The sequence below is a fragment of the Dermochelys coriacea genome, chromosome 6 (assembly GCF_009764565.3).
Source record: "Dermochelys coriacea isolate rDerCor1 chromosome 6, rDerCor1.pri.v4, whole genome shotgun sequence".
Taxonomy (NCBI): Eukaryota; Metazoa; Chordata; order Testudines; family Dermochelyidae; genus Dermochelys; species Dermochelys coriacea.
In genome coordinates, this window is record NC_050073.1 from 109,880,742 (window position 1) to 109,904,554 (window position 23,813).

The following is a 23,813-nucleotide window of genomic DNA, read 5'->3' on the forward strand; positions in this document are numbered from 1 at the left end:
ATTTGTTGCTGCTAGCAGGCTGGCTTACAGGACAACTGACACAGTTGCTGGTAAAAAGCACTTTATTTCCCTTCCCACAGCCATATATATACAGCACTTGTTTATTCCTTTTCTGTTGTTTATCACCCAATGTTCTCATCATTCTTATCTTTGGGTTCCATTATCTTGTGGTGGTAAAGACTCTCAGGTGCTGCTTATCTCATTAGTCCTTAGTTCAGCCAAAGTTTAGTCCTCAGTCCAGCCAAAATCTTCTGGCCTTGTCCTTCAACTTGCCACCCGCAGCCCCGCCTCTTGTACTGTTATTTTCCATTACTTGGCACACATTTCTAAAACATCTGATACTCAGCATTTCCCACACTGCTTGTTCTCAGCCAACTGACCCTAGCATTGCTGGGGCATGGAACTTTTGAGTTGGACAAGCGTATTGGGACCACTCATCCACCAATAAACTGATACTCCACCACAGAAAAACCTGAACAGGAAACCCAGAGTAGGTCAGGAAGAGACCCTAAGGATGAGGAGGACTTCATTCAGCTGGCCCAGATGGTAAATCCTGGGGCAATTCAGGACCACAAGGACAGGACCCTAGCAGGGTTCCCAGTCCAGCCCCAAGTCCTGACATGGGTCCTAAGTACTCTGTGAGCCCTGCTTCTCTCCTCAATCACGCCCCGCCCCCATCTTCTCTTCTCTCCAGTTGTTGGATTCTGTGCTCACTCCTAGCTGTACTGTTCTGGCTTTGCCTGCTCTTCAGCTGGAACCTGGGCTCAGCTCTGGCTCCCCAACTTGCTGGTGTCTGGCTACAAGGAACAGTGCAGGGAATGTGCACTGTAGTCCATTAACTCTTCTTTGTCTGGAAAGCTGGAGAGCAAGAGGCAGGTCTCATCTGGGCAAGAAGACAGGGAAAAGAATGTTGGGTAGCCTGCAAGTAGGACTCAGACCTGTAGCATTTTGAATAGACTCAGTGCAGGTAAGGTGGGTGTCAGGAAGACCCCAGAGAGGAGGAAGTTGAAGTAATCAAGATGGGAGATAAGGCTCTGGACTAGTATGTGGATTTTTTCAGTTGTGTCCAAGAGGTTTTGTCTTGAAGATTTGGACATGGCCTGCATGAACATTTAAAAAGTGAACATTTTAATATCTTTTCAGAAATGCAACTAGATTTCCCTGTTGGGGAAGGTGGGAAGTTTCATTACCTTTAAATACCAAAATTATTTTTAAAAAAATTAATATTTTGTAATTGTAACAGTACAACCATCAGAACTTTGCTTCTTTTTGGAGAGACCAACTTAGAGGGCTGATAGAGAGTGATTGATTTCAGTTTGTTTTACTACTGACAGATAATTCTTTTGTTTAATAAATCAATTTTAAATACAAAACAAAAGATTACAAAAAATTGTCAAATAAATGTGCATCATCCACCATTTTCTAATATAACAATGTAAAAATTAAGAATTTGAATAAATGTATGTAAAGCTATATAGTTCCTTAAATGTGTATGGATATAATGTATTTTCCTGGTTAACAAAAGTAAGTACCAAATTTAGTGTCAAGGCTATATTTAGTTGCAAATCAACACATCTTAAGGGCTCCCCAACCAATGAGAATTAACCTCTCTTTAGGAAAATAACTAAGAGTACAAATACAAAATAAGATTAAAATTGAAAATTTAAATCAATCTGTTATGCCAGCATGCCTGATCTTCACCTCTTGTTATGTCAGATTTTACACCAATGTTCATATGATAATACGTCTCTTATTTACAGTATCTGGTGCAATATGGATGTGAAAGTTACACTTCATCATTTAAGAAATATACCAAGAGTTTGAAAACTACTACCATAAATTCTTTTCATGATTAGGAATGCTTCATTGTATTTTTCCTGGTATGCTGTGTAACACTAAAAAAAATGTGATGTTTTCAAGCAATGTAAGAATAAAAATAATATGAAATCAGATTTTAATATAAAAAGATGACTTAAAAAATTCAAAATATTTTAGCAAGTTGTATCCTGGTGTTTTTAGGTGGTGGAAGTTGGACATTTCTGGGGTTACCGAACAGATGAAAAAAATATGATTGCTCTCAAAAGGCTTACTGCTGAGATTAACCACCTGGACCTGATGCCACTACCAGTGCGTCCGTATCCTGATTTAGTTTGTCTGGCACAGTTTACTGATTTTGAAAACAAAAGATACTACAGAGCCCAGATCTTATGTGTTTCTGGAGATTCTGCTGAGGTATAGCTTAATGTTATGTTATATTGAATGGTAAGAAGTAATTGAATTAACTATCTTGTAGCTTCATATTTTTAATGAAATACTTTTGTGACAATTACAAACTTCTTTATAAATGTATAAAAGCAAACCTTAGCCAAAGTGACCCAGGAGCAAATGAATGATAGGTCAGAACACAGTAAGGAAATTGTCACTGTGTGATATTGAAGGAGAATTTTGACAGAAGAGAATAGTAGGTGGTGTAGTAATGTGTAATGAAGTAGAAGGCTTCAATGAAAGTAGTAGCAAATGAAAAACTTAAAACAGGCTCCAACTACAAGATCTATAGTTTGGAAGAATACTTCAAATAATGAAATTGTAAGTCAGCTTGATGAATCAGTGTCAGCATGTAATGACTGAGAAGGTAAATGTGTTCATCAGTGTGATCAAAAACCACAAGTTGATGGAATTACGTGTTCTCAACTGTATGTAAAAGGATGGCCAGTGTATAGTCCTTGTCAATTGGCTTCTGAGGGCTTGTCTTCGCTACTGGGGAGATTGACGCTGCTGCAATTGATGCAATGAGTGTCGATTTAGCGGGTCTAGTGAAGACCCGCTAAATTGATAACAGAGCGCTCTCCAGTACTCCAGCTCCCTGAGAAGAGTAAGGTAAGTGAACCAGAGAGCATCTCCTGTTGCTGCAGCGCAGTCAAGACACCATGGTAAGTCGACTTAAGCTACATCAACTCCAGCTACATTATTCACGTAGCTGGAGTAGCGTAACTTAGATCGACTTACCCCTGTAGTGAAGACAAGCCCTCAGAACAGTTGCATGCTACCTCTCTGTGGTGCTCAAAGGTTCCCCTTCCAAGAGCCTTGATTGCACTGTGGCAGTGACCCCTCACCACTGGCTTACTTGAAGCTAGGTGCCCAGCTACAGCTAACCACTCCTACTTGTGGTAAAGCTTGTTTGAGGTCTGAATCAGGCCTGCAGGTAGGTTGGGTCAGTCCAGATTTCTTGGGCAAGGCATAGTCAACATGATGATGATTAAAATTTCGGGGTCCATTCAAAAATTTTGCTTTGGATGGCGGAGGGTGAGTGTAATCCGTGGCTGTCACCCACCCTGACGTGCCAATTTGTGCAGTAGCTATCTGCCAATCCAGAGACCACAAGTAGTTGACTTCCTCTTCTGCTGATTTGAGGTAAGATTATGCAAATTTCAGTCTAAGCCACCAGCCCCTAGTCCATAATTAGTATGGGCCAAGAACTGTTGCCTTGGAGAAAAGTTTGCCTAATGCTGTCTCTAGTTAACAGTTTTTTGGTTGATTGGATGTATAACCTAGGAGAAGATGGAGTAATAGGCAAGACAGAATTGACCTGTTTCTGACACATTCTGCCTCCAGGAACCCATTATTCAAGACTCTGTAGTTTCTATAAGTATTTGTCTTTTAATTGGTTATGTAGTGTATTGTGCTACTGAACTGATTGTCTCTGTGTAGCTGATGTGTAACTATGAAAGTAATTTTATATACTGCAATAGGTCCATTGTGTGCTTGCTACCTTACATCTGCTAAACTAGCACTTTCTTTAGTGCTTTGAAATCTCCACTGATTTTATATTTTCATTCCTTTCTTTGTCATCAAGGTTTTCTTTGTCGATTATGGCAGTAGATCAAGAGTGTTTTTAAATCTTTTAAAGGAAATTCCAAACTATCTTCGAGAGCTTCCTTTTCAGGTAATGATAAATGGTGTTTGCTTCTTTTTAATGAATGTATTAATATTTTAGGCCAATAAGCTTAAGATTTTTTTTAAACCTCAACAAATCTTTCCCAAATAATAAAGATCCGTGACTGACTACCATATTTTGCTAATCTGATGTATGTGAAAGCCTTTATCACTAGTCATACATAAGATATGTTTGGAAGCCTAACTGTTTTCCACCAAGAGAAGACCTATTTAATAAGTAATCTTGTTTCATATAACTGTAAACAGTGATGCCTAGCGTGTGGTTGGGATCATGTGTAATCCTCAAGGGTTATTGTGTGAACAATGTTTGTATTTGATTATTAATGGTGATCAGCTCCCCCACCATGAAGCGCAGCCCCTGCCAGCACCACTCCACACCTGCCCAAGGCTTGCAGTTTGGGGGGGCAACCCTGGCCCTGTTCCCCTGGACTACACCAGGTTAAAAAGTGGGGGGCCAGGGCCCCCTGATTTTGGAGCCATTGGTGTAGATGTATGCACAGTGACAGTCAGTATAATGGGATTTGTAGCCGTAGCTTTATGGCAATCTTAAGAGCTCTCTGTAAAATAATAAATTTAATATTGTTAATGGGAGAAGTGTCACACATGTGATGGTTTATCATTTTGATTGTTACTGACTCAAATTGTTTTGGTAAAAAAATCAAAATGTGTCTGTCACTTCTGGAGCTCATCATGCATTCTTTAATATATTGTTTTAGGCTTTAGAGTTCAAGATGTGCAAGATGCGCCCCTCTGCGAAATCTCTTGTATGTGGAGAACAGTGGAGTTATAGTGCTAGCCAAAGATTTGCTTCATTAGTAAATGACTGTGCTCTTATAGTGAAGGTGTATTCAGTTGTGCACAGTGTTCTGCATGTGGATGTTTACCGTTACTCTGGAATTAAAGAAGTGAACATTCGAGACGTGCTCATTGAAGAGGGCTATGCTGAACTAGCAGAAGAATCCTATGAATCAAAAGTATGCATTAAATAAAAAGCAATGTTTTGCCATGCCTGTTAAGTTTCTTATGCTAATTTACTTAATCTCCTCTTATGATACATTAGGCTGAGATTTTGACAGCTATGTAAGTTAAGCAGGGTTGACTCTGGTTAATTCTTAAATGAGAGTATATATTCTAAAACATGCACATGTATGCAAGACTGTGGTTAATATAATTGGTCTTTTGAGATAGTTTACATATACCAAAGTAATCGTAGTGTGGGGAGATAGGGACCTGAACTGTTTTTGAGATTCTTCCAAACCGATGTTTCCCAGTGAAGGGTGTAATGCTTCAATTAGGTGAGTGTCTTGTATTAAGTACTGCTAAGTGCTTTATGATTCAGTGGAAGGTGTAAAGGCAAATCATTGTTTTTGAATTCAAACTTGTATTTGTCCACACAAATTCGTATACATTTTTTTTGCATGAACTGTTTTGTTTTAGTTTTTAAAAGTTGAACATTTCTCAGTTTGTTCTAACTCTTTTCTGTTTTTCATTTAGCAAAGCAATGAACTCAAAGAATTGTATTCAAAGCAAGTAGAAAATGAGGAGAATGCATCTGTAACTCCAAAAAAAACAAAAAAGGAAGAAAAACGCCTCATTGAAATGTTGTTAAATCACTTTTCTGCCAATAAATTTGGTATACCAAATTGTAAGGTAACTTCAGAAGTGGTTTCATTTCTATATGAAATTATAGAAACATGATCTGTCTATGCCCAAGATTGGAAGCAATTTTTCCAACAAGATCTGATTTTCTGCCTTGAAACAATATTAACTTCAGATTCAGCTATGAATAAAGATAACATAATTTTTTAGGGTTCTTGGAGATAGATTTGTGAACCAGTAAGAGACCAGGATTAAATATTGTCTGAATTAACAGTTTTTAGGATTTCAAGACCTCTGTGGTATTGAGTGACTTCAGCATGTGAAAAGCAATTTTATCCTCAACATTTTATTTTTAATGGAAATAGGTACTTCCCTAATTTCTCCCCGTTTATACCAGTTTTTAATTCTTAAAAATACATGACAAAGGAATTCAAAATTTACGCCAGGTTTGTGTGCAGGATAGTAAGGTTGTGGGAGGCAGGCACTACAGATGCTTTTAAATTTACTTTTAAAATTCTGTGCAGCTTCTGTGTTAACCAAAGAGACTCCAGAGTTAATCATTCAGGCAAATCCAAAATTAACAATTAATTCTTCTTTGAGATATGCCCTTATGGGTTCTCTGCCATAGGATGGGCGTGCATCCATGCACTTTCAACTGGAGAATGCAAAGCAGTGTTTGCAGAGCAGCACCTCCTTTCCCCAAACAAGGGCATATAAGGAGGAGTGGACCCATTCCACTCAGTTCCTTCTCAACCACCTGTGGCTAAAGACTAGCAATTCTGTCTCCGTTGATTCTCAGCTTCTCACTTTTCTTGTATACTGTTTATTCTTTATTTTTTTCCCCATTTTCTTAGTTTTAGTTTTATACACTTGTGTTTAGAAGGGGGATTACTCTCTCCCTGTCTCTCCTTCAGTCCATTACCACTCTGGGTTATGCTGAAAACTCTGGGATTTCAGTCCTGCCAGACCTGCCACAGGTCTTTTCCCCATAGTGGCAGGCATTCGAACTGTCTCTCCTGCCTTGGAGACACCCATGTTCTATCTAAGTGTAAAGTCTGTATAGGATTTAAAGGCAGCTCTCAGAAAGAGAGGCAAGATTGAAGCTCCTAATGAAGTACTAGTCCCAGTAGGGTCTGCTTCCCTGCTGTGTGTTAGCCTCAACATCCCAGGCTGCTCGGTTGGCAGCAGTACCTTCAGAGACTAGGACTTCTAAGAAGAAGAACCTTCTTTCTTTTTTCAGACCCCACCAGACATCCTAAAGCTAGGGGATAGGACTATATCTGGGGACCCTTCTTTTATCCCCCCTGGATTCCCCTCAGTGAACAATTTTATAGGGTTTCAACCAGAAAGAGAGCCCAATACCTGCCAGTATGGCATCATTCACAGGCACTGAGTGAACAACCTACAGTGCCACAGGATTGCCCTTCAGTACCTTATGCCCTCTCGGCACTGGGGAACACAGAGGAGAAGCAGGATCCCCAGATGGGGGCGAGTTTCCTCTATCAGCCAAGTCCTCTTCATTCCCAGATGAGACGGTAAAGCACCCACCAGCTTCTTACACTGGCCACTTTCAGGCCTTGCAAGACCCTGTGAAATGCGTGATGGAATTCCTCTGGATCCCATTAGAGATGGTCCATGAGTCTCAACACTCCTTGGTGAACATTTTAAAATCTCATCTCTCAGGGAAATATCTTCTCCCAATAAATGTGACTCAGTTATCACCGGCTTGCAGAGTCTGGCAAACACCTGCCATTATCCAGCCCACCTGGCAGTGGGAAATTAAAAAGTACTATATACCAGCCAAGGGAATGGAGAATTTCTTTTCTCACCCCACCCAACTCCCTAGAGGTGGACATGGCTAACAAAAGGAATAGACAGGCCCAGTCCAGACTCTCTCCTAATAAAGAGTCCAAATGTTTAGACCACCTCGGTAAGAAAAGCTACTCCTTGGCAGCTCTCCAACTTTGTGTGACAAATATGTTGGCAAAATATTATTTCAGTGTATATTCCAAGTTCACTAATTTTTTTTGAACATCTGCCATAGCACAAGAGAACCATTTCAGGCCCTCATTTCAAAGAGTCAGTTGAGAGCCAGAACCTCCCTCCAAGCTGCTCTAGATGCTCCAGATACAGCTTCTACATCCCTAACCATGATCATGGTTATGTGGAGAGCATCTTGGCTCCAGTCTTCCAGTCTCCCAAGAAAAGTGCAGATTATGGTTGAAGACCTTCTCTTTGAAGGGCCCAGGCTTTTCAGCTCTGATGCAGAGTCCTCCCTCCGCACTCTGAAGGACTCAAGAGCTACCTTACAGTCACCAGGAGTTTACGTTCCTACAACCAAGAGACAGTTTAGTCGGTCGCAAATATCACAACAGTCTAGGCTGTTCCAGTACAACCCGCAGTAGGCCTTTCCCAGATTTTGAGACTTTCAGAGGAGGAGATCAAGACCTCAGGAAAGGGGACCACCCCCTTCTACAGAAACATCTCCTCTACTGTCCTGCAAGGAGATGTGGTGTGGTCCTGTCCTTCCTCACCTCCGTCCCACAGGAGGACTACTGGGCCCACCAAGACCTCCTAAAAAAGGGTGGCAGCGAGCCTCCGCCTCCAGGCTGAGGAGATGGAAGAGCCCTCAGACGGTCTCTGTTCAATGTGCTTCAGCACTGGGAAGTGTGGCCTTGTCGCTCCATGAAGGGGTGGCAAGAATTTCAAATGCCCTGTGGCAAATACCAGCCTCGTTGGCTCCCATCTCTAAAAAGGCGGAGCACAAGTACTTTGTACCCACGAAGGGACACGAGTATCTGTATACCCACCCAGCTCACAACTCTTCGGTGGTCGAGTTGGTCAAGCACAGGGAGTGGCAGGAGCAACAAGCCCCGACACCCAAGAACAAAGACTCTCGGATGCTGGATACTTTTGGGAGAAAAGTTTATTCATCGTCAAGCTTTCAGCTACAAGTAGCAAGCCATCAGGGTCTCCTGGGTCACTATGAGTTTAACCTCAGGGAATCCCTCCACAAGTTTGAGGATTCGCTCCGGGAGCGCATTAAGAAGGAGTTTAAGATGCTTGTGGAGGAAGGGGCGGCGGCCTCAAGGGCATCCCTGCAGGCCGCTTCGGATGCAGCAGACACGGCCACACGGTCCATGGCCTCAGCGGTGTCCATGAGATGGGCATCATGGCTTCTGCTTTCTGGACTCTCCAACAAAGCGCAGTCATCAATGCAGGAACTCCCTTTCAACGGGAAGGCTCTGTTTGCTGAGGAAACGGACACAAAGCTGCATGGCATAAAAGACTCCTGCACGACCCTCCAGACCTTGGGCCTCTATGTCCCTCTTCCAACAAAACCCAAGTTCAAGCTGCAGCAGGCGGCTGCCTTCCGGAAGTACGAGGCTGTCCACAAAAAGCAGCGGGACTATAGAAAGCACCCACAACGGCAATCCCGGCCTGCCCTCCAGCCTGGGTCTTCTAAGGTCAAGTAGGCGGGCAAAAGGCGTTTTTGATGGGATGCTCCGGGGTACCCCGCCAGTTCTCAGCAGGGACCTACCCTCAGTAAAGCTCCCTTTCTCCAATCGGTTGTGTGCTTTCCTCCCGAATGGTCACGGCTTACCTCGGACCGATGGGTCCTCAACACCATCTCCCGAGGTTACACCCTTCAATTTACCTCCTCCCTGCCCAACTGCCCTCTGCCCCCATCCCTCCTGGGGATCCCACTCACGGGGCGGCTCCTGGACCTAGGAGCTATAGCGGCGATGCCCAAGGAGTTCCTGGGCAAGGGGTATTATTCCTGGTATTTCCTTATCCTGAAGCCCAAAGGGGGGCTCAGGCCCCTCAGGACATGCGAGGCTTGAACCACTACATGGTGAAACTCAATTTCCCATGGTTTCCCTGGCCTCCATTATCCCCTCCCTGGATCCCGGGGACTGGTATGCTGCCCTTTATCTACAGGATGCGTACTTCCACATCCATATATTCAAGGGGCACAGACGCTTCCTCCGTTTCCTGGTGGGACAGAGTCACTACCAATTCATGGTCATAGCGTTTGGTCTGTGCACTGCCCCCAGGATCTTTACAAAGTGTATGGCAGTGCTAGTGACCTACTTCAGACGCCAGGGGGTCCAAATATTCCTATATCTGGACGACTGGCTAGTCAAAAGCACCTCCTGGTCGCAGGTGACAGATCATGTGGTGCTTCTCCTGTCCACATGTACTGCCCTGGGCCTGTTGATAAACAACACCAAGTCCATGTTAGTCCCGGTCCAATGCATAGAATTTATCGGGGCGCTACTAGACGCAACACCGGCCAGGGCCTCTCTCCCACCAGACAGGTTCGAGACCCTGAAAGTGCTCATCGACTCGGGCACAAGGTTCCCGGTGACGACAGCCAGGGCTTGCCTGCAACTGCTGAGTCACATACCTGCATGCACATATGTGGTCTGTCATGCCAGACTCAGAATGAGGCCCCTCCAGCTCTGGCTGGCCTCACAGTTCTCCCAGGCCATGGACAGAATGGACAAAGTCCTTACCGTGCCAAACTCAGTGATCACCTCCCTGCGGTAGTGGTCCGCCCCAAACAACATGCTCCAAGGGGTCCCGTTCAGGGACAGGGCCCCGTCATTGGAGCTGGTGTCCAACGTGTCGGACCTGGGGTGCCCATGTGGGGAACTTTCAGACCCAAGGTCTGTGGTCTCTATAAGAACTACGCTTTCATATAAATGTCAAGGAACTCAGGGCGACTGGCATGTATGGCCTTTGCTCACACCTGGAGGGCAAGGTAGTCAGGGTCCTCGCGGACAACACAGCCTTGATGTTCTGTATCAACAGGCAAGGTGGGGCCTGATTCTCTGCCACGAAGCTCTCAGTCTGTATAGCCCACGACATCTACCTAAAAGCCTTCCACCTGCCGGGCGCCCAGAATGTGAGGGTGGATCGCTTGAGCAGGAATTTTTCCTCTCAGCACGAGTGGTCTCTACACCCGGAAGTGGCTCGCCTGCTCTTCCGAAGGTGGGGTGCTCCCCAGGTGGACCTATTTGTGACCTGGCAGAACCGACGATGCCACCAGTTCTGCTCCAGAGCGGGCTGAGGGAGGGCCGTTATGTCCGACGCCTTTACCCTGTCCTGGTCAGGCCAGCTCCTTTATGCCTTTCCCCCGTTTCCTCTGATCAGCAGGGTCCTGGAGAAAATAAAGATGGACAAAGCCAGGGTCCGCCTCATTGCCCCGGCGTGGCTCAGGCAGCACTGGTACAGGACCCTCTCGGGGCTGGCGGTAGCTCTGCCATGGCAGTTGCTGCTCCACCCAGACCTGCTCTCTCAGGACCAGGGCTGCCTCCTCCATCCCAATCTAGCAATGCTTCACCTCACAGCGTGGCTGCTCAGTGGCTAGGTGGCGAGGAAAGGACATGCTCGGAACAGGTTCAGTGCATCCACCTCGAAAGTAGACGGCCCTCCACTCACCGCTCCTATGTGGCGAAGTGGTCTCGGTTTTCGAAGTGGGCGGCAGGCCAGAGTATTTCCCCAACAGCCGCCCTCATCCAGCTTATCCTTGATTACCTCCTCCACCTTAGGGCCCAGGGACTGACGCCCTCATGAGTCATGGTACACTTGGTGGCCCATCTGCCTTTCATCCCCCGATGCAAGGGCACACAGTGTTTTCCCATGCTATGACCGGCCGGTTTCTAAAGGGTTTGGACCATCTCTACCCATATTCCAAGCCCCTGGTTCCACAGTGGGACCTAAACCCGGTGCTGGCTCATCTTATGGGGGCCCCGTTTGAACCACTGGCCATGTGTTCCTGGTCTCACCTCTCGTGGAAGGTGGCCTTCCTGGTAGCTATCATGTCGGCCAGGAGGGTCTCGGAGCTCAGGGCCCTAACCTCCGAACCACCGTATACAGTTTTTCATAAGGAAAAGGTTCAGCTCCGCCCACACCCCACGTTCCTCCCGAAAGTGGTCTCCGCCTACCACATGGGTCAGGACATTTTTCTGCCAGTCCTCTGCCCCAAGCCTCATGCGACTAGTGAGGAACGCTGTCTCCACATGCTCGACGTGAGGCGAGCTCTGGCTTTCTACCTCGAGCGGACCAAGCTGTTCAGAAAGTCTTTGCAACTGTTCATTGCCTCGGCGCGGAGGGTCAGCTGATTTCCACTCAGCAGCTTTCTAAGCAGATCACGTCGTGCATGGGTTCCCCCGCCGCCTATTGTGAGGGCAGACTTGACTTGGACACAGGTCTAATCATCTGCCTTCGTGGCCCACGTCCCCATCCAGGACATTTGTAGGGCCACCACATTGTCTTCAGTTCACAGGTTCACCTCACGCTATGTGATCGTCTCCCAGGCCAGGGATGATGCCAGGTTCGGCAGGGCGATACTCCGTCCCGAGAACTTGTGAACTCCTACCCACCTCCAACAGATATAGCTTGGAATCACCTATTGTGGAATACACATGAGCAATCACTCGAAGAAGAAAAGACGGTTACCTTTTCCGTAACTGGTGTTCTTCGAAATGTGTTGCTCATGTCTATTCCACATCCCACCCTTCTTCCCCTCTGCCGGAGTTGTCTGGCAAGAAGGAACTGAGGGTGGGGGGAGCGCAGCCCCCCTTATACTGCGCCAGGCAGGCACTGCTCCAGGGGTCGCGGGGATGCGCTCCCCCCACCGGTACTGGAAGGGGAGAAACTTCCGGCACCAGTGCACATGGCAAGCATGCACGCCTATTGTGGAATAGACATGAGCAACACATCTCGAAGAACACCAGTTACAGAAAAGGTAACTGTCTTTTCTTTAACTCTACTACTGGGGGAATCTTTTTGTGTGTGTGTGTGTGTGTATTGTTGACATACTTGTTGGCAAGTATTTTGAAATAAATTACCAAAATAATTGAAAGTGGACTGATTGTATTGTGTTATTTTGACAAATAAAATATGCAGAATTTTGCAGAATTTTAAGTTAGTGTGCAAAATTTTAATTTTTTTGGCACAGAATTTGGCCCAGGAGTACCTAATCCACACAGTCACTAAGGCTATGGAACTGATGCATTTTCTGTCAAATAGAAATCCCTGCTATTTGTCTTCCAGACCAACAGAAGGCTATTTCAGACTTCCTGAGCAAATGCTTCCTTCAGGACCATGAATGGAAGTTCAACTGTCTCCCAAGACATCTGCCAGGCTTGGTGAGCCTCAGAAGCAGACCTCATTGCCACTCCAAACAATGTGAAATGCTGTCTTTTTCTGCTGCAAGGGAGGATTTGGCTTCAACGCTATTAGGTGGTGCCCTCAGAACACCGAAGCCAAATATTCTATATTGCTTATCCACTTCTACCTGTGATTCTCAAGACTTCATTTAAACTGCATCAGGAAAGAACAAGAGTTATCCTCATAGTGCCATCCTGACCAAGATAAGTGTGGTACTAGAACTAGCTCCACCTCTCCATGGCAACACCTCTTCAACTTCCTCTTAGGAAGGATCTCCTGTCATGGAACGTGGGGACCCTGACCCCTCCCAACCTCTCATCTTTGAATCTTTGAGCATGGTTCCTAGCTGGTTATTGAGCATGAAATTAACCTGTTTGGATTAGGTCCAGTCAGTTCTCCTATCTAGCAGGAAACCTTGTACTCACAAAACACCTTCAGAAGTGGAAACTTATCCACTCTTGATGTTCTCTTCATTCTCCCCAAGCCGCAAAGGTTTCACTCTCCAAAATCGTGGACTGTCTGTTGGATTTAGACAAAAGGACAGTCAGTGAGCTCAGTCAGAGTACATCTGGCTGCTATATATATCTATAACAGCCATCGAAGGCTTCTCAGTCTTTGCCCACCCTAGTATAACGAGAGTCCTCAAGGGCTTATATATCTTGTTTTCTTCCCCCCATATGGAACCAGGCCCTCCAATGGGACCTTGGTTTGGTTCTCAGTGCTCTGAAGAAACCTCCGTTTGAAACAATGGCTACTTATTCTTTTGTCCATCTCTCCCTCCTTTTCTCATAGCCTTCACTTCAGCTAGATGAATGGGAGAGCTTGGTGCTGTTTTGGCTGACCCCCATATACCACCAGTTCTATGCATTCCTATCCTTGCTTCCTCCTAAAGATCTCTTGGGAATACCACGTAAATCAAGAGATTTGCCTGCCAATGTTCTACCCAAAACTTCATACCTCCAAGGAGGAGACAGCGTACATACACGAGATTTCAGAAGGTCCCTCGCCTTCTACCTTGACAGGACTAAGACCTTGCAGGCCACTCCTAAGTTATTTGTATAATTTGCAGAAAGGATGAAGGATCAACCTGTTTTCACTCAAAGACTGTCCAAGTGGGTTTCTGGTTGTGTTTTAACCTGCTGTGGATCAGCAGGGATGCACCACCCTCATGCTGTTGGCACATTCCATTAGAGCTCAGTCCACATCTAGAGCTCTATTGAAGGATGTTCCCATAACAGAAATTTGAATATGATCTTTCATTCATACCTTTGTCAAGCATTACATTTTCTTCCAAAGATGATACTACTCTGGTGACTCAGACCTCCAAACCATCTTGGACTTACCTCCTCCACACCCACCTCCCTCACTGAGTTACTGCTTGGGAGTTTCCTACCGTGCAGCACCAACAGGGACACATACTTGAAGAAGTAGGAAAGGTTACTTACCTTAAGGTAACTTGAGTTCTTCAGGAAGTCTTGTTCCAATGGGTGCTCCACCTCCCACCCTCCTTCCCCTGAGCTGTGGAGGCTCTGCTTTGTAGTGAGAAGGAACTGAGGAGCGGCGGGTCTGCACCTCCTTACATGCCCTTGTTTGGAAGCACAAGGTGCTATTCTATGCAGACGCAGGCCCATGGACACCACTATGCGTTCTCCAGTCGAGAGAGCATGGGCACATGTGCGTCCTAAAGCAAATGCTGTGGTTCTGTACATTTATTTCTGATAACTTGAATGTAAATACATGTGGAAAATAGGTGCTGCCCTTGGTTTCCTACTAAGTAGATGAATATAGATCTGGTGATGCAAAGTTACTGCAGCGCACAAAGTGATGCAGTAGATGGCCCAGGCAAACTCAAAACTGTTAATTTGGTTGCATCTCATAAGAAAGCATAGCCATAACTAAACAGTGAGTATTGATCATTATGTAAAAGTGTCATGTACTGTACTCTGATTTTGAATTAACCCTTACTTTTATATGTGTGTGTGTGTGTGTGTGTGTGTGTGTGTGTGTAAATTTCAAATCTGGTGTCTGAAGTTAGGCTCCTGATTTATATTTCAGTCTTCCCAACACCCACATACATGTTCAATTCACAAAAATGAGTGGCCCCATAGAACTCAATGGGACTACTTTCATGCAAAAAGTTAAGCATGTGCGTAGTATCTACAAGATGGGGAACCTTCAGACACTTTAGACACTTCAGATGGCCTTATTTTCAGAGGTAGTATGGAACTCCAGCTCCTATCGAAGTTATTGAGATACTGTGATTGCTCAGCTCCTGTAAAAAGAGTAATTTTTATTTAGGTGCCTAGATATAAGTTTAGGAACTTGACTTTAGGCACCCAGGTTTGAAAACATTGGATGTTAGTATATGCTCAATAAAGTATTAAAATAATATATTATTTTTTATTTATTTTCATCTAAAAACTGAAACTTACTTGAATTGTCTTGTTTCAAAGGCAACACTTCATGGCCCCTTCAATCCTTATGAGCTGAAGTGTCACAGCATGACCCAAATTTCCAGATTCAGGTTTGATAAAGCTTTTGTTGTGAATGGCAAGCAAACTATAGGTCATTGTATTGATAGATATCAGAGTTACTGGAATACACATTTTCACATCTTTAATTTTTTTATTAATTCACCGTTATGCTTAAATACTATGCAACTCTGTAGAAGTAAAAAAACAAACATACATAATGTTAAAAGTTCTGAGAACAATGGGAGAGTTTATTGACGCAGTTCTAATGTGCACAGAAATTGTATTTAATATCAAGAATACAAGGCTGGGAGCCTGGATTCATTTAAAACTTGACTAATTAACTAGAGTGAGTTTGATTGACTTTGCACGCTTATGGCTGATTCATATTTTTAAAAAGATTTTTAGATACATATTTCTACTGACTTTTCTTTCTTATTGTCAGTTAATATATTTTGTCATTTTTTCCTAGATGTATCTGGATAGAAAAGGAAAGTATAAACTCTGTAATTATCAATAATACTCCTGAGGATCCATTTCAGAAAATGTTGGTTGCTGCTTCTGTATCAGTAAATGCAACTGGTAATTCTAAATATATACCTGTGTTCCTTATTTTTCTCCCTTTCTTTTCTTTAACTACTTAGCATTATCCATATGAATAGCCATAGAACTAAATTTTATCTGTCACTGAAATTCTGTCTACCAACCGCTTAGAGATTGGTTGTGCTGTCAAGGCTTTCTGTTAATTATCAATTTTTATTCTTTTTTGTAATAGGATCTACAATGTTATTAAGAGAAACATCTCTGATTCCTCCTATTCCTGGGCTACCAGCACTCCTCAGTATGTTGTTTGCTCCTGTTATAGAACTCAGGTATATACGCATTTTTTAAGTGGAATAGCAGAATGGTGTGTTCTCTACCATCTTTCTACACTTCTCTTCCATCCCTTACAGGCAGTTGCATATTATATTGCAAAGTTGACAATGTTGGATGTATATATGAATTTGGGATTCCAGAGTTTGCCTTCATGAAAACTTGTGTAAGTTCCTGAGATGTTGCTGCAACTCTAAGAGGAGGAGGAACAGTACCAGTCTTAGATCTGCCTGGGGGATGGGAGTTTTGTGTGTTTTAGGGGCTGTTGAGGGACTAAGTTGCTATTAAATTTATTAGTTTCACCTGTGTCAGTGTGATGGGGTGTACAAACCCCACACTGGGCAACAAGTGGTTAAGTGATTATTTTGGGCCCAGCCAGCCCTGCCCCCCCACACCTGCAGCAAATGCTCCTTCTGTTGGAGGAATTAGAAGACAGGGAAACAGCTCATTTGGGGCAGACCTGGAATAGAGCAGACCTGCAGCCCACAGTTTCAGCAGCACAGAGCAGAAGGAAGGCTGATGTCTCAGACCCAACTGCCCCAAAGGAGCCCTTCAGGAGGGAAAGGAGGACCCACCCCAGAAACAATCAGAGGGGGATGTAGACCCTCAACATTGGTAATCTCCTCTTATTTTCTTGATTTGGACTCACCCAGCAAGGGAAAGCCTTGGACTAAGCTGACCAGGGTGGAGATAGGAAGTGGCCCAGGAAGGACAGCCTAAAGTAACCTTGGTTGTCAGACCACTGGTAGCCTAAAGGATCCTGCGTCAGAGCCTGATGGAATGGGAGGGCCCGGCTTTGCTACCAACAACCCCCATGCCAGTCGTGGGTTGCAGCCTTGACCCCTAGGCCATGCTTCCCAGCCAAACCCCAAGTGAGGGCCATTACAGTCAGGGATACCTAGAGCCACGGATAGAACCTCTTTTTAAAAAAATTATATAAAATCAAAGAAATAAAATTAGAAACCATTAGGAAAGGGATCATTAATAAAACAGAAAATATCATAATTTCACTACATAAATCCATGGTATACCCACACGGCGTGTCGTTCTGGTTGTCCCATCTCAAAAAAGATCTATTAGAATTCGAAAAAGTGCAGAGGAGGGCAACGAAAATTATTAGGAATATGGAACAGCTTCCATATGAGGAGAGATTAAAAAGACTGAGACTGTTCAATTTAGAAAGAAAGATGATGAGGGGGGTGGGATATGATCGAGGTCGAAAAATCATGAATGGTGTGAAGAAAGCGAATGGGGAAGTGTTATTTACCCCTTCACATAACAAAAGAACTAGGAGTCACCTGATGAAGTTAGTAGACAGCATATTTAAAACAAACACGAGGAAGTACTTCTTCACACAATGCCCGGTCAACCTGTGGAACTCATTGCCATGGGATATTGGGCAGGCAAAGAGTATAACTCGGTTTAAAAAAAGAATTAGATAAATTCATGGAGTTCAATGCCTATTAGCCAAAGTGGTCAGGGACGCAAACCCATGCTTTGGGTGTCCCTAAGCTTCCAACTGGCCAAAGCTGGGACTGGACGATGGGAATGGATCATTTGAAATTGCCTTGTTCTGTTCATTCCCTTCTGAAGGATGTGGCAGTGGTCGCTGTCAGAAGATAGAACGCTGGGCTAGATGGACCATTGGTCTGATCCAATATAGCGGTGCTTACATTCTTGTGTTCTTAAATAGCACAAGATCAGATCCTAGGTTGACAAAGCGTTTGTGCTGTGATAGCACTTTCAGAGCCTATCATTGTCTTGCTGCTCTCCTGATCAAACCTATCTTGGAAGAAGCTTGAGAAAATTGGAAGCCTTTAAAGATAAAAAAATTCATGAATTAGAAATTGGAGGAAATAAAAAATCATTTGATTCTATATATAGATTTGATCTGAAATGTATAATGAAAACCTAATAACCACAGGTTGCACAGGCCATGGGTTATAAGCCTTAAGCCACAAACTGGGATCAGTGCAGGTCACTATTTCAACACAAGGGATGCTGGGATTCCTTAAACTAAGTTCTGGTCTGTATATGTTCAATACTCTAAGTATTGAGCAGCTGTTAGTCACAGCTTTGCCATTTTTAAATTAGTTATGCAGGGAAAATGTGAACACTATTTTGTTATGATACTGCATCAGCATGTCAATACATTGTCCCAGCATCACAATGTAGTATCATGACAAGGTGTTGCATGAGCCATAAAAATTGTTCTGGGATCCTTATAAATCCCACAAGCTAGGCTGTATCAGTAACTTGGGTTTTCTTTGGCAATACAAATGTTTGTTCCTATGAGGGTGTGATTGCCACTTGTGTTTAATCTAGTTAGCTCAGGGTTTGAAGCGATGAAGCCCAGAGTTCCAGCCATGCTTGTACAGCCAGTATTTTGCAGCAGCTTCACTGCTCTGATACCCAAGCTATCTAGATTAAACTAACTTGCGTACATCTTCTTGAGCAGCAATCAAAACCAGCAATTGATCCCAGTTTGTGGATTAAGGCTTATAACCCATGCCCTGTGCAACCTGTGGTTATTAGGTTTTCATTATACATTTCAGATCAAATCTATATATAGAATCTGAACGTCTATCTTCATATCAATGTGGGATGTAAATTAGATTCTTGGTGTTCCAGATGAAGTTGCTTTGTTTTCTTCAATTTCATCTTTCGAAAATTCCAGTTCAAGTTTTCATTTTGTTTAGGGTTGATAAAAGTGGAAGGAGTTTTACTGGTGTTCTTTGTGGTTTGGGGTGGAATCAGAGTCTTGGAACCCCACTGCTTCCAGAACATGACATGGAGCTGGCATTTGATGTGCAGTTTGGCGTGGATGACATAGTAGAGGTAAAACATGCATATGGATTATTTTCATTGTAGTAGTGCATGTCTGGACTCTAGCAGATGTCAGAAATTGTTAGCTCTTGCAATTGTATTACTTGAAGTCTAGCAACCTTTGGCAGAATTTTAAAGTTGTCTAATATTTTTTTAGTGAAATTGCCTGTTTATAACCTTGAACTGATCTTGTGTGTCAGAAACTAAGTTTAAAAACCCTGAGGTGGTTCCATTAAACTTTATTGAACAAAGTCAAGTATTGAATACAGTATATTATCATCTTTGTAGACAGTTGTATATAATTAAGCCAGTAATTAAGCAAATATAATTCTGTGCTAATCAAACTCTTATGCAAGATGTTTTTTGTTTTTCTGTGTGATATTCAAACCTTTAAATTATATTTTTGGTATAAAATAATGCCATTTAGTCATAAAATCCACTTAGTCATAAAATATTAGACATTCTTACATAAAATTATATACATACCTTTTCTCAGATGTCTTTGCTAATGTTGATATAAAATGAACTTTCAGTGTTAACTAAACCATTCTAGACAGATAGACATAGGCATGCACACACACACACACACACACACATCCCTAATCTGAATTTAAACTGGAAATGTTCTTTGGGCTGCTCATTATCATTTATCATTGAAATATTCACAGATAAACATCCTAAGAACGGCCATTAACAAACTGGTTTGTGATGGCCCAAATGGCCCAAGGTATTTTGGGCAAGAGAGAATTGCACAGCTGCAAGAGAATGCTCGTGAGAAACTTTTAGGGTAAGACTACTTTTCTTGGTGAAAATTTTGTGTATTTTCTTAGTTTATAGCAAAGCAGAATCCACATTAGTTTTCACGCTTTTGTCTGGTACTAGCCATCTTGATTCACTTTGCTTGTTTCTAAAGCAGTAAATTCACTAGTTTGAGCTTTTGCTTTCAATATATTAATTATTTCAGCATTTTAATATAGGCTTTAGACTTACTGTTTCCATTATTTATAATTTTACTGGTACTGTAACACTAGGTCAACAGGAAACCCTAACAGTTAATAGAATCATAAAAACTAAAGACAGCAAAATATGTTCCTCAGGATATTAGCTGTTATAGTTCCCAGTTCTAGGGACTGACTGACAGGAACTCACATGGCTTCAGAACCTAGAGAGTTTCTTCCTCTCCCCCTGTGATGGAATCTCTTGGAGACTTTTGCTTCCAGATTAAATCTGAGATGTACACGCTGCTGTCTCTCCCTCATCAAATCTGTGCCAAGAGGAGGTGTTAGCAGAGATAATTGCTAGAATTCTCCTTCCCTTACCTTATTGCATGTGTCCCAAGAGAAAGCAAGGTAGTTACTGAGGCCACCTGCCTCTTTCCAGCAACCCTTCCTTGATTCTTATGACCAAATCAAAGGAACTGATACCAATATAGTGCAGAATACTTGGGGTATCTAGCATCTGTGCAGCTCGCAGTTTATCTGTCTCCTAAAGCTTTCTATGGAGGCAGCCCCAGTATGAAGAGTAACTATGGCAATTCTCTAAAGTATGTAGCTGCTAAGTGTCCTTGAAGCTTTGAGCAAGCCTGTCTGTCTCTGTGAATGTAGGGTAGGCATCTTTGTGCTATATCTAAACCTTTAATAAACCTTTTAATCTCTATATACATCTGTGTGATGAAACTGATCCAAATGCAATTGTTGGCAACGGCCATTCAGCAACCTTCTTTTGCAGTCATGCACTAACTGTTACACAAGGTTTCCAACGGTACCTCCATACCTAGGAAAGATGCTAGGCTATTTACCAGAAGGAAATACCTTCGCAAAGCAACTGTGCATTGAGGTGGGGGCAATTTCATGATGCAGCTTTATGTCAAGATGGAGCAGAAGCTTTAAGTGGAGTCCCCCAGTGCAAAATGCAATAGGGAAATAGTGGTTGCTGTCACATAGACTATCGAGAGAATCAATATGGGCAGTTTCTATGACTCCCTTCTTTGATGTACTTGCTCAATTCAAATATATGATTTGCCAGTGGTTACTGTCTAAACTTCTTTGATGTATGTGAGCACTAACATGTCCACCCCAACTTTAAATCCACTCCACACATCTTGAGTGAAGTAGATTAGTAAATAACAGAGGTCAGGTTTTAGAATCATAGAAGAATAGGGTTGGAAGAGACCTCAGGATGTCATCTAGTCCAACGCCCTGTGCAAGGCAGGACCAACACCAACTAAATCATCCCAGCCAGGGCTTTGTCAAGCTGGGACTCAAAAGCCTCTAAGGATGGAGATTCCACCACCTTCCTAGGTAACCCGTTCCAGTGCTTTGCTACCCTCCTAGTGAAATAGTGTTTCCTAATATCCAATCTAGACCTCCCCCACTGCAACTTGAGTCCGTTGCTCCTTGTTCTGTCATCTGCCACCACAGAACAGCCGAGCTCCATCCTCTTTGGAACCCCCCTTCAGGTAGTTGAAGGCTGCTATCAAATTCCCCCTCACTCTTCTCTTCTGCAGACTAAACAAGCCCAGTTCCCTTCAGCCTCTCCTCATAAGACATGTGCCCCAGCCCCCTAATCATTTTTGTTGCCCTCCGCTGGACACTCTCCAATTTGTCCACATCCTTTCTTTAGTGCGGGGCCCAAAACTGGGTGCAATACTCCAGATGTGGCCTCACCAGTGTCGAATACAGGGAATAATTACTTCTCTCGATCTGCTGGCAATGCTCCTACTAATGCAGCCCAGTATACCATTAGCTTTCTTGGCAACAAGGGCACACTGTTGACTCATATCCAGCTTCTCATCCACTGTAATCCCTAGGTTCTTTTCTGCAGAACTGCTACTTAGCCAGTCGGTCCCCAGCCTGTAGCAGTGCATGGGATTCTTCCGTCCTAAGTGCAGGACTCTCCACTTGTCCTTGTTGGACCTCATCATATTTCTTTTGGCCCCAATCTTCCAATTTGTCTAGGTCACTCTGGACCCTATCCCTACCCTCAAGCATATCTACCTCTCCCCCAGCTTATTGTCATCTGTGAACTTGCTGAGGGTTCAATCCATGCCATCATCCAGATCATTAATAAAGATGTTGAATAAAACCGACCCTGGGAGCAACCCCTGGGGCACTCCACTTGATACTGGCTGTTAACTAGACATCAAGCTGTTGATCACTACCCGTTAAGCCTGACGATCTAGCCAGTTTTCTATCCACCTTGTAGTCCATTCATCCAATCCATACTTTTTTAACTCGATGGCAAGAATACTGTGGGAGACCATATCAAAAGCTTTACTAAAGTCAAGATGTATCACATCCACTGCTTTCCCCATATCCACAGGCTCTGGAGGGCCATGTAGCAAGAATTCTTTAGGGCATCAGCACTTTTCAGAGACTGAAAAGACGCTGGAGTAGCCAACTGTAAGGATTTGTGCAACGGACCTGTCAGTCAATTGATTGCGACACAGAGTTCAGTGTTTATATTGGAAGTGTGTTTGTCTTAGGCAGCATCCAGCACCTGTCACTGTCTTCTGGTGATGCTAAGCAGCCACTGTTGTCTGTGACATGGCAGCCCTTAGTGTCCTATCCCACAGTGCTTTTGTGTTTCAAGCCAAACAGCTAAGATACAGGTTCATAATTGTGGCACTTCGGAGGCATATTGTACAGGTGCACTTCTGGGCAGGAGCACCAGGCAGAGACTTTACAGGGCAACCTCCCATTTTGAGACTTGCAGAACAGTTGGCAAAATTCCAGAGGCTAGAAAGAAGTGTTCTTGGAAGAATTTGAGACATGTGCCAATGTAAGAGTAAACTTGAGTTATGCAGCAAATTGCTGCTTTGGGGTTGCATAGCTAAGAAATGTACCTTCTTGAGTTTATACCATATTAGATAGGACTCAAGCAAACAAAGACATAATCTGTGCTTTTAATGCAGTTATACCTTCACATCTGGTATATCTTCAGAAACACAGAGCATGGTGTTTTTAATCATGCTGGCAAAAGTCATGAAAATTACTGGCTTAATCAGAAAATCTACTTGCCTCCACTTACCATAGTAAAAGGCAGGTGGAAGGAAACAACAATTTACTGACCTGTCAAAATTTTTCCACATGGGAATGAGTAAGAACCATTTTGTAAGGCTCCTGTATTTACAGACAAAACCATGTAAAATCTCATTTTGGTGCTAAATTTACTCTGCCTTGACTAGCATAAAGAATAAATAGAATATAATTGAGTCTTTACCAATCCCTTTCCTCTTTAAAATGTGATTTCAATCTGAAAAAATGACTGAAAATGGCACCTTCTTCCTCAACAGATTTTCTCCCAGTATTCAGAGTCCTATATAATCATTTTAATAATTGTAATAATTGCATTACTTTCAAAAATGCAGAGTACCTCACAATGAAACCAAAAGCTGCTCTAAAAATCAGTCTAAATAGCTACTGGATTTTACTCCTGTTAATACTGCAAAGCTGAATACAGCTAAGAGAAACGAAACTGGATTCTGTTCATTCTCATTTCATCAAAATAATGATTTATGAAGTTATAACTGCAAGATTAATCATTTGAAAATGGTCCAGTTGTATAGATGTTGAGGGATGAATCCAGCTGGACTGTCAGGTTTGCAAGGCTAGCATTTACAAAAACATTGTCTTTTTAAACAGAGCATATTTGATATGGAATTTGAGACTATAACACCTTAACCCACAATTTAACTCACAATCCCTTTTTAGAATAGAATCATAGAATATCTGGGTTGGAAGGGACCTCAGGAGGTCACCTAGTCCAACACCCTGCTCAAAGCAGGACCAATCCCCAATTTTTGCCCCAGATCCCTAAATGGCCGCCTCCAGGATTGAATTCACAACCCTGGGTTTAGCAGGCCAATGCTCGAATCACTGAGCTATCCCTCCCTGCTTTGGCACTAAA

At 43.3% G+C, this 23,813-nt stretch overlaps 1 protein-coding gene across 2 annotated transcripts in view; it reads left to right on the forward strand.

Moving 5' to 3' along the window:
* Positions 1–23,813, forward strand: part of TDRD9 (tudor domain containing 9) — a 171,727-nt gene that overhangs the window by 142,828 nt on the left and 5,086 nt on the right. For both annotated transcript variants that reach the window (XM_038406469.2, XM_038406467.2), the window contains exons 26-34: positions 2,020–2,232; positions 3,854–3,943; positions 4,671–4,928; positions 5,449–5,604; positions 15,189–15,259; positions 15,679–15,788; positions 15,982–16,078; positions 18,779–18,917; positions 19,574–19,692. In XM_038406469.2, the coding sequence (XP_038262397.1) occupies positions 2,020–2,232; positions 3,854–3,943; positions 4,671–4,928; positions 5,449–5,604; positions 15,189–15,259; positions 15,679–15,788; positions 15,982–16,078; positions 18,779–18,917; positions 19,574–19,692 (1,253 nt within the window). The remainder of the gene's footprint in view (positions 1–2,019; positions 2,233–3,853; positions 3,944–4,670; positions 4,929–5,448; positions 5,605–15,188; positions 15,260–15,678; positions 15,789–15,981; positions 16,079–18,778; positions 18,918–19,573; positions 19,693–23,813) is intronic.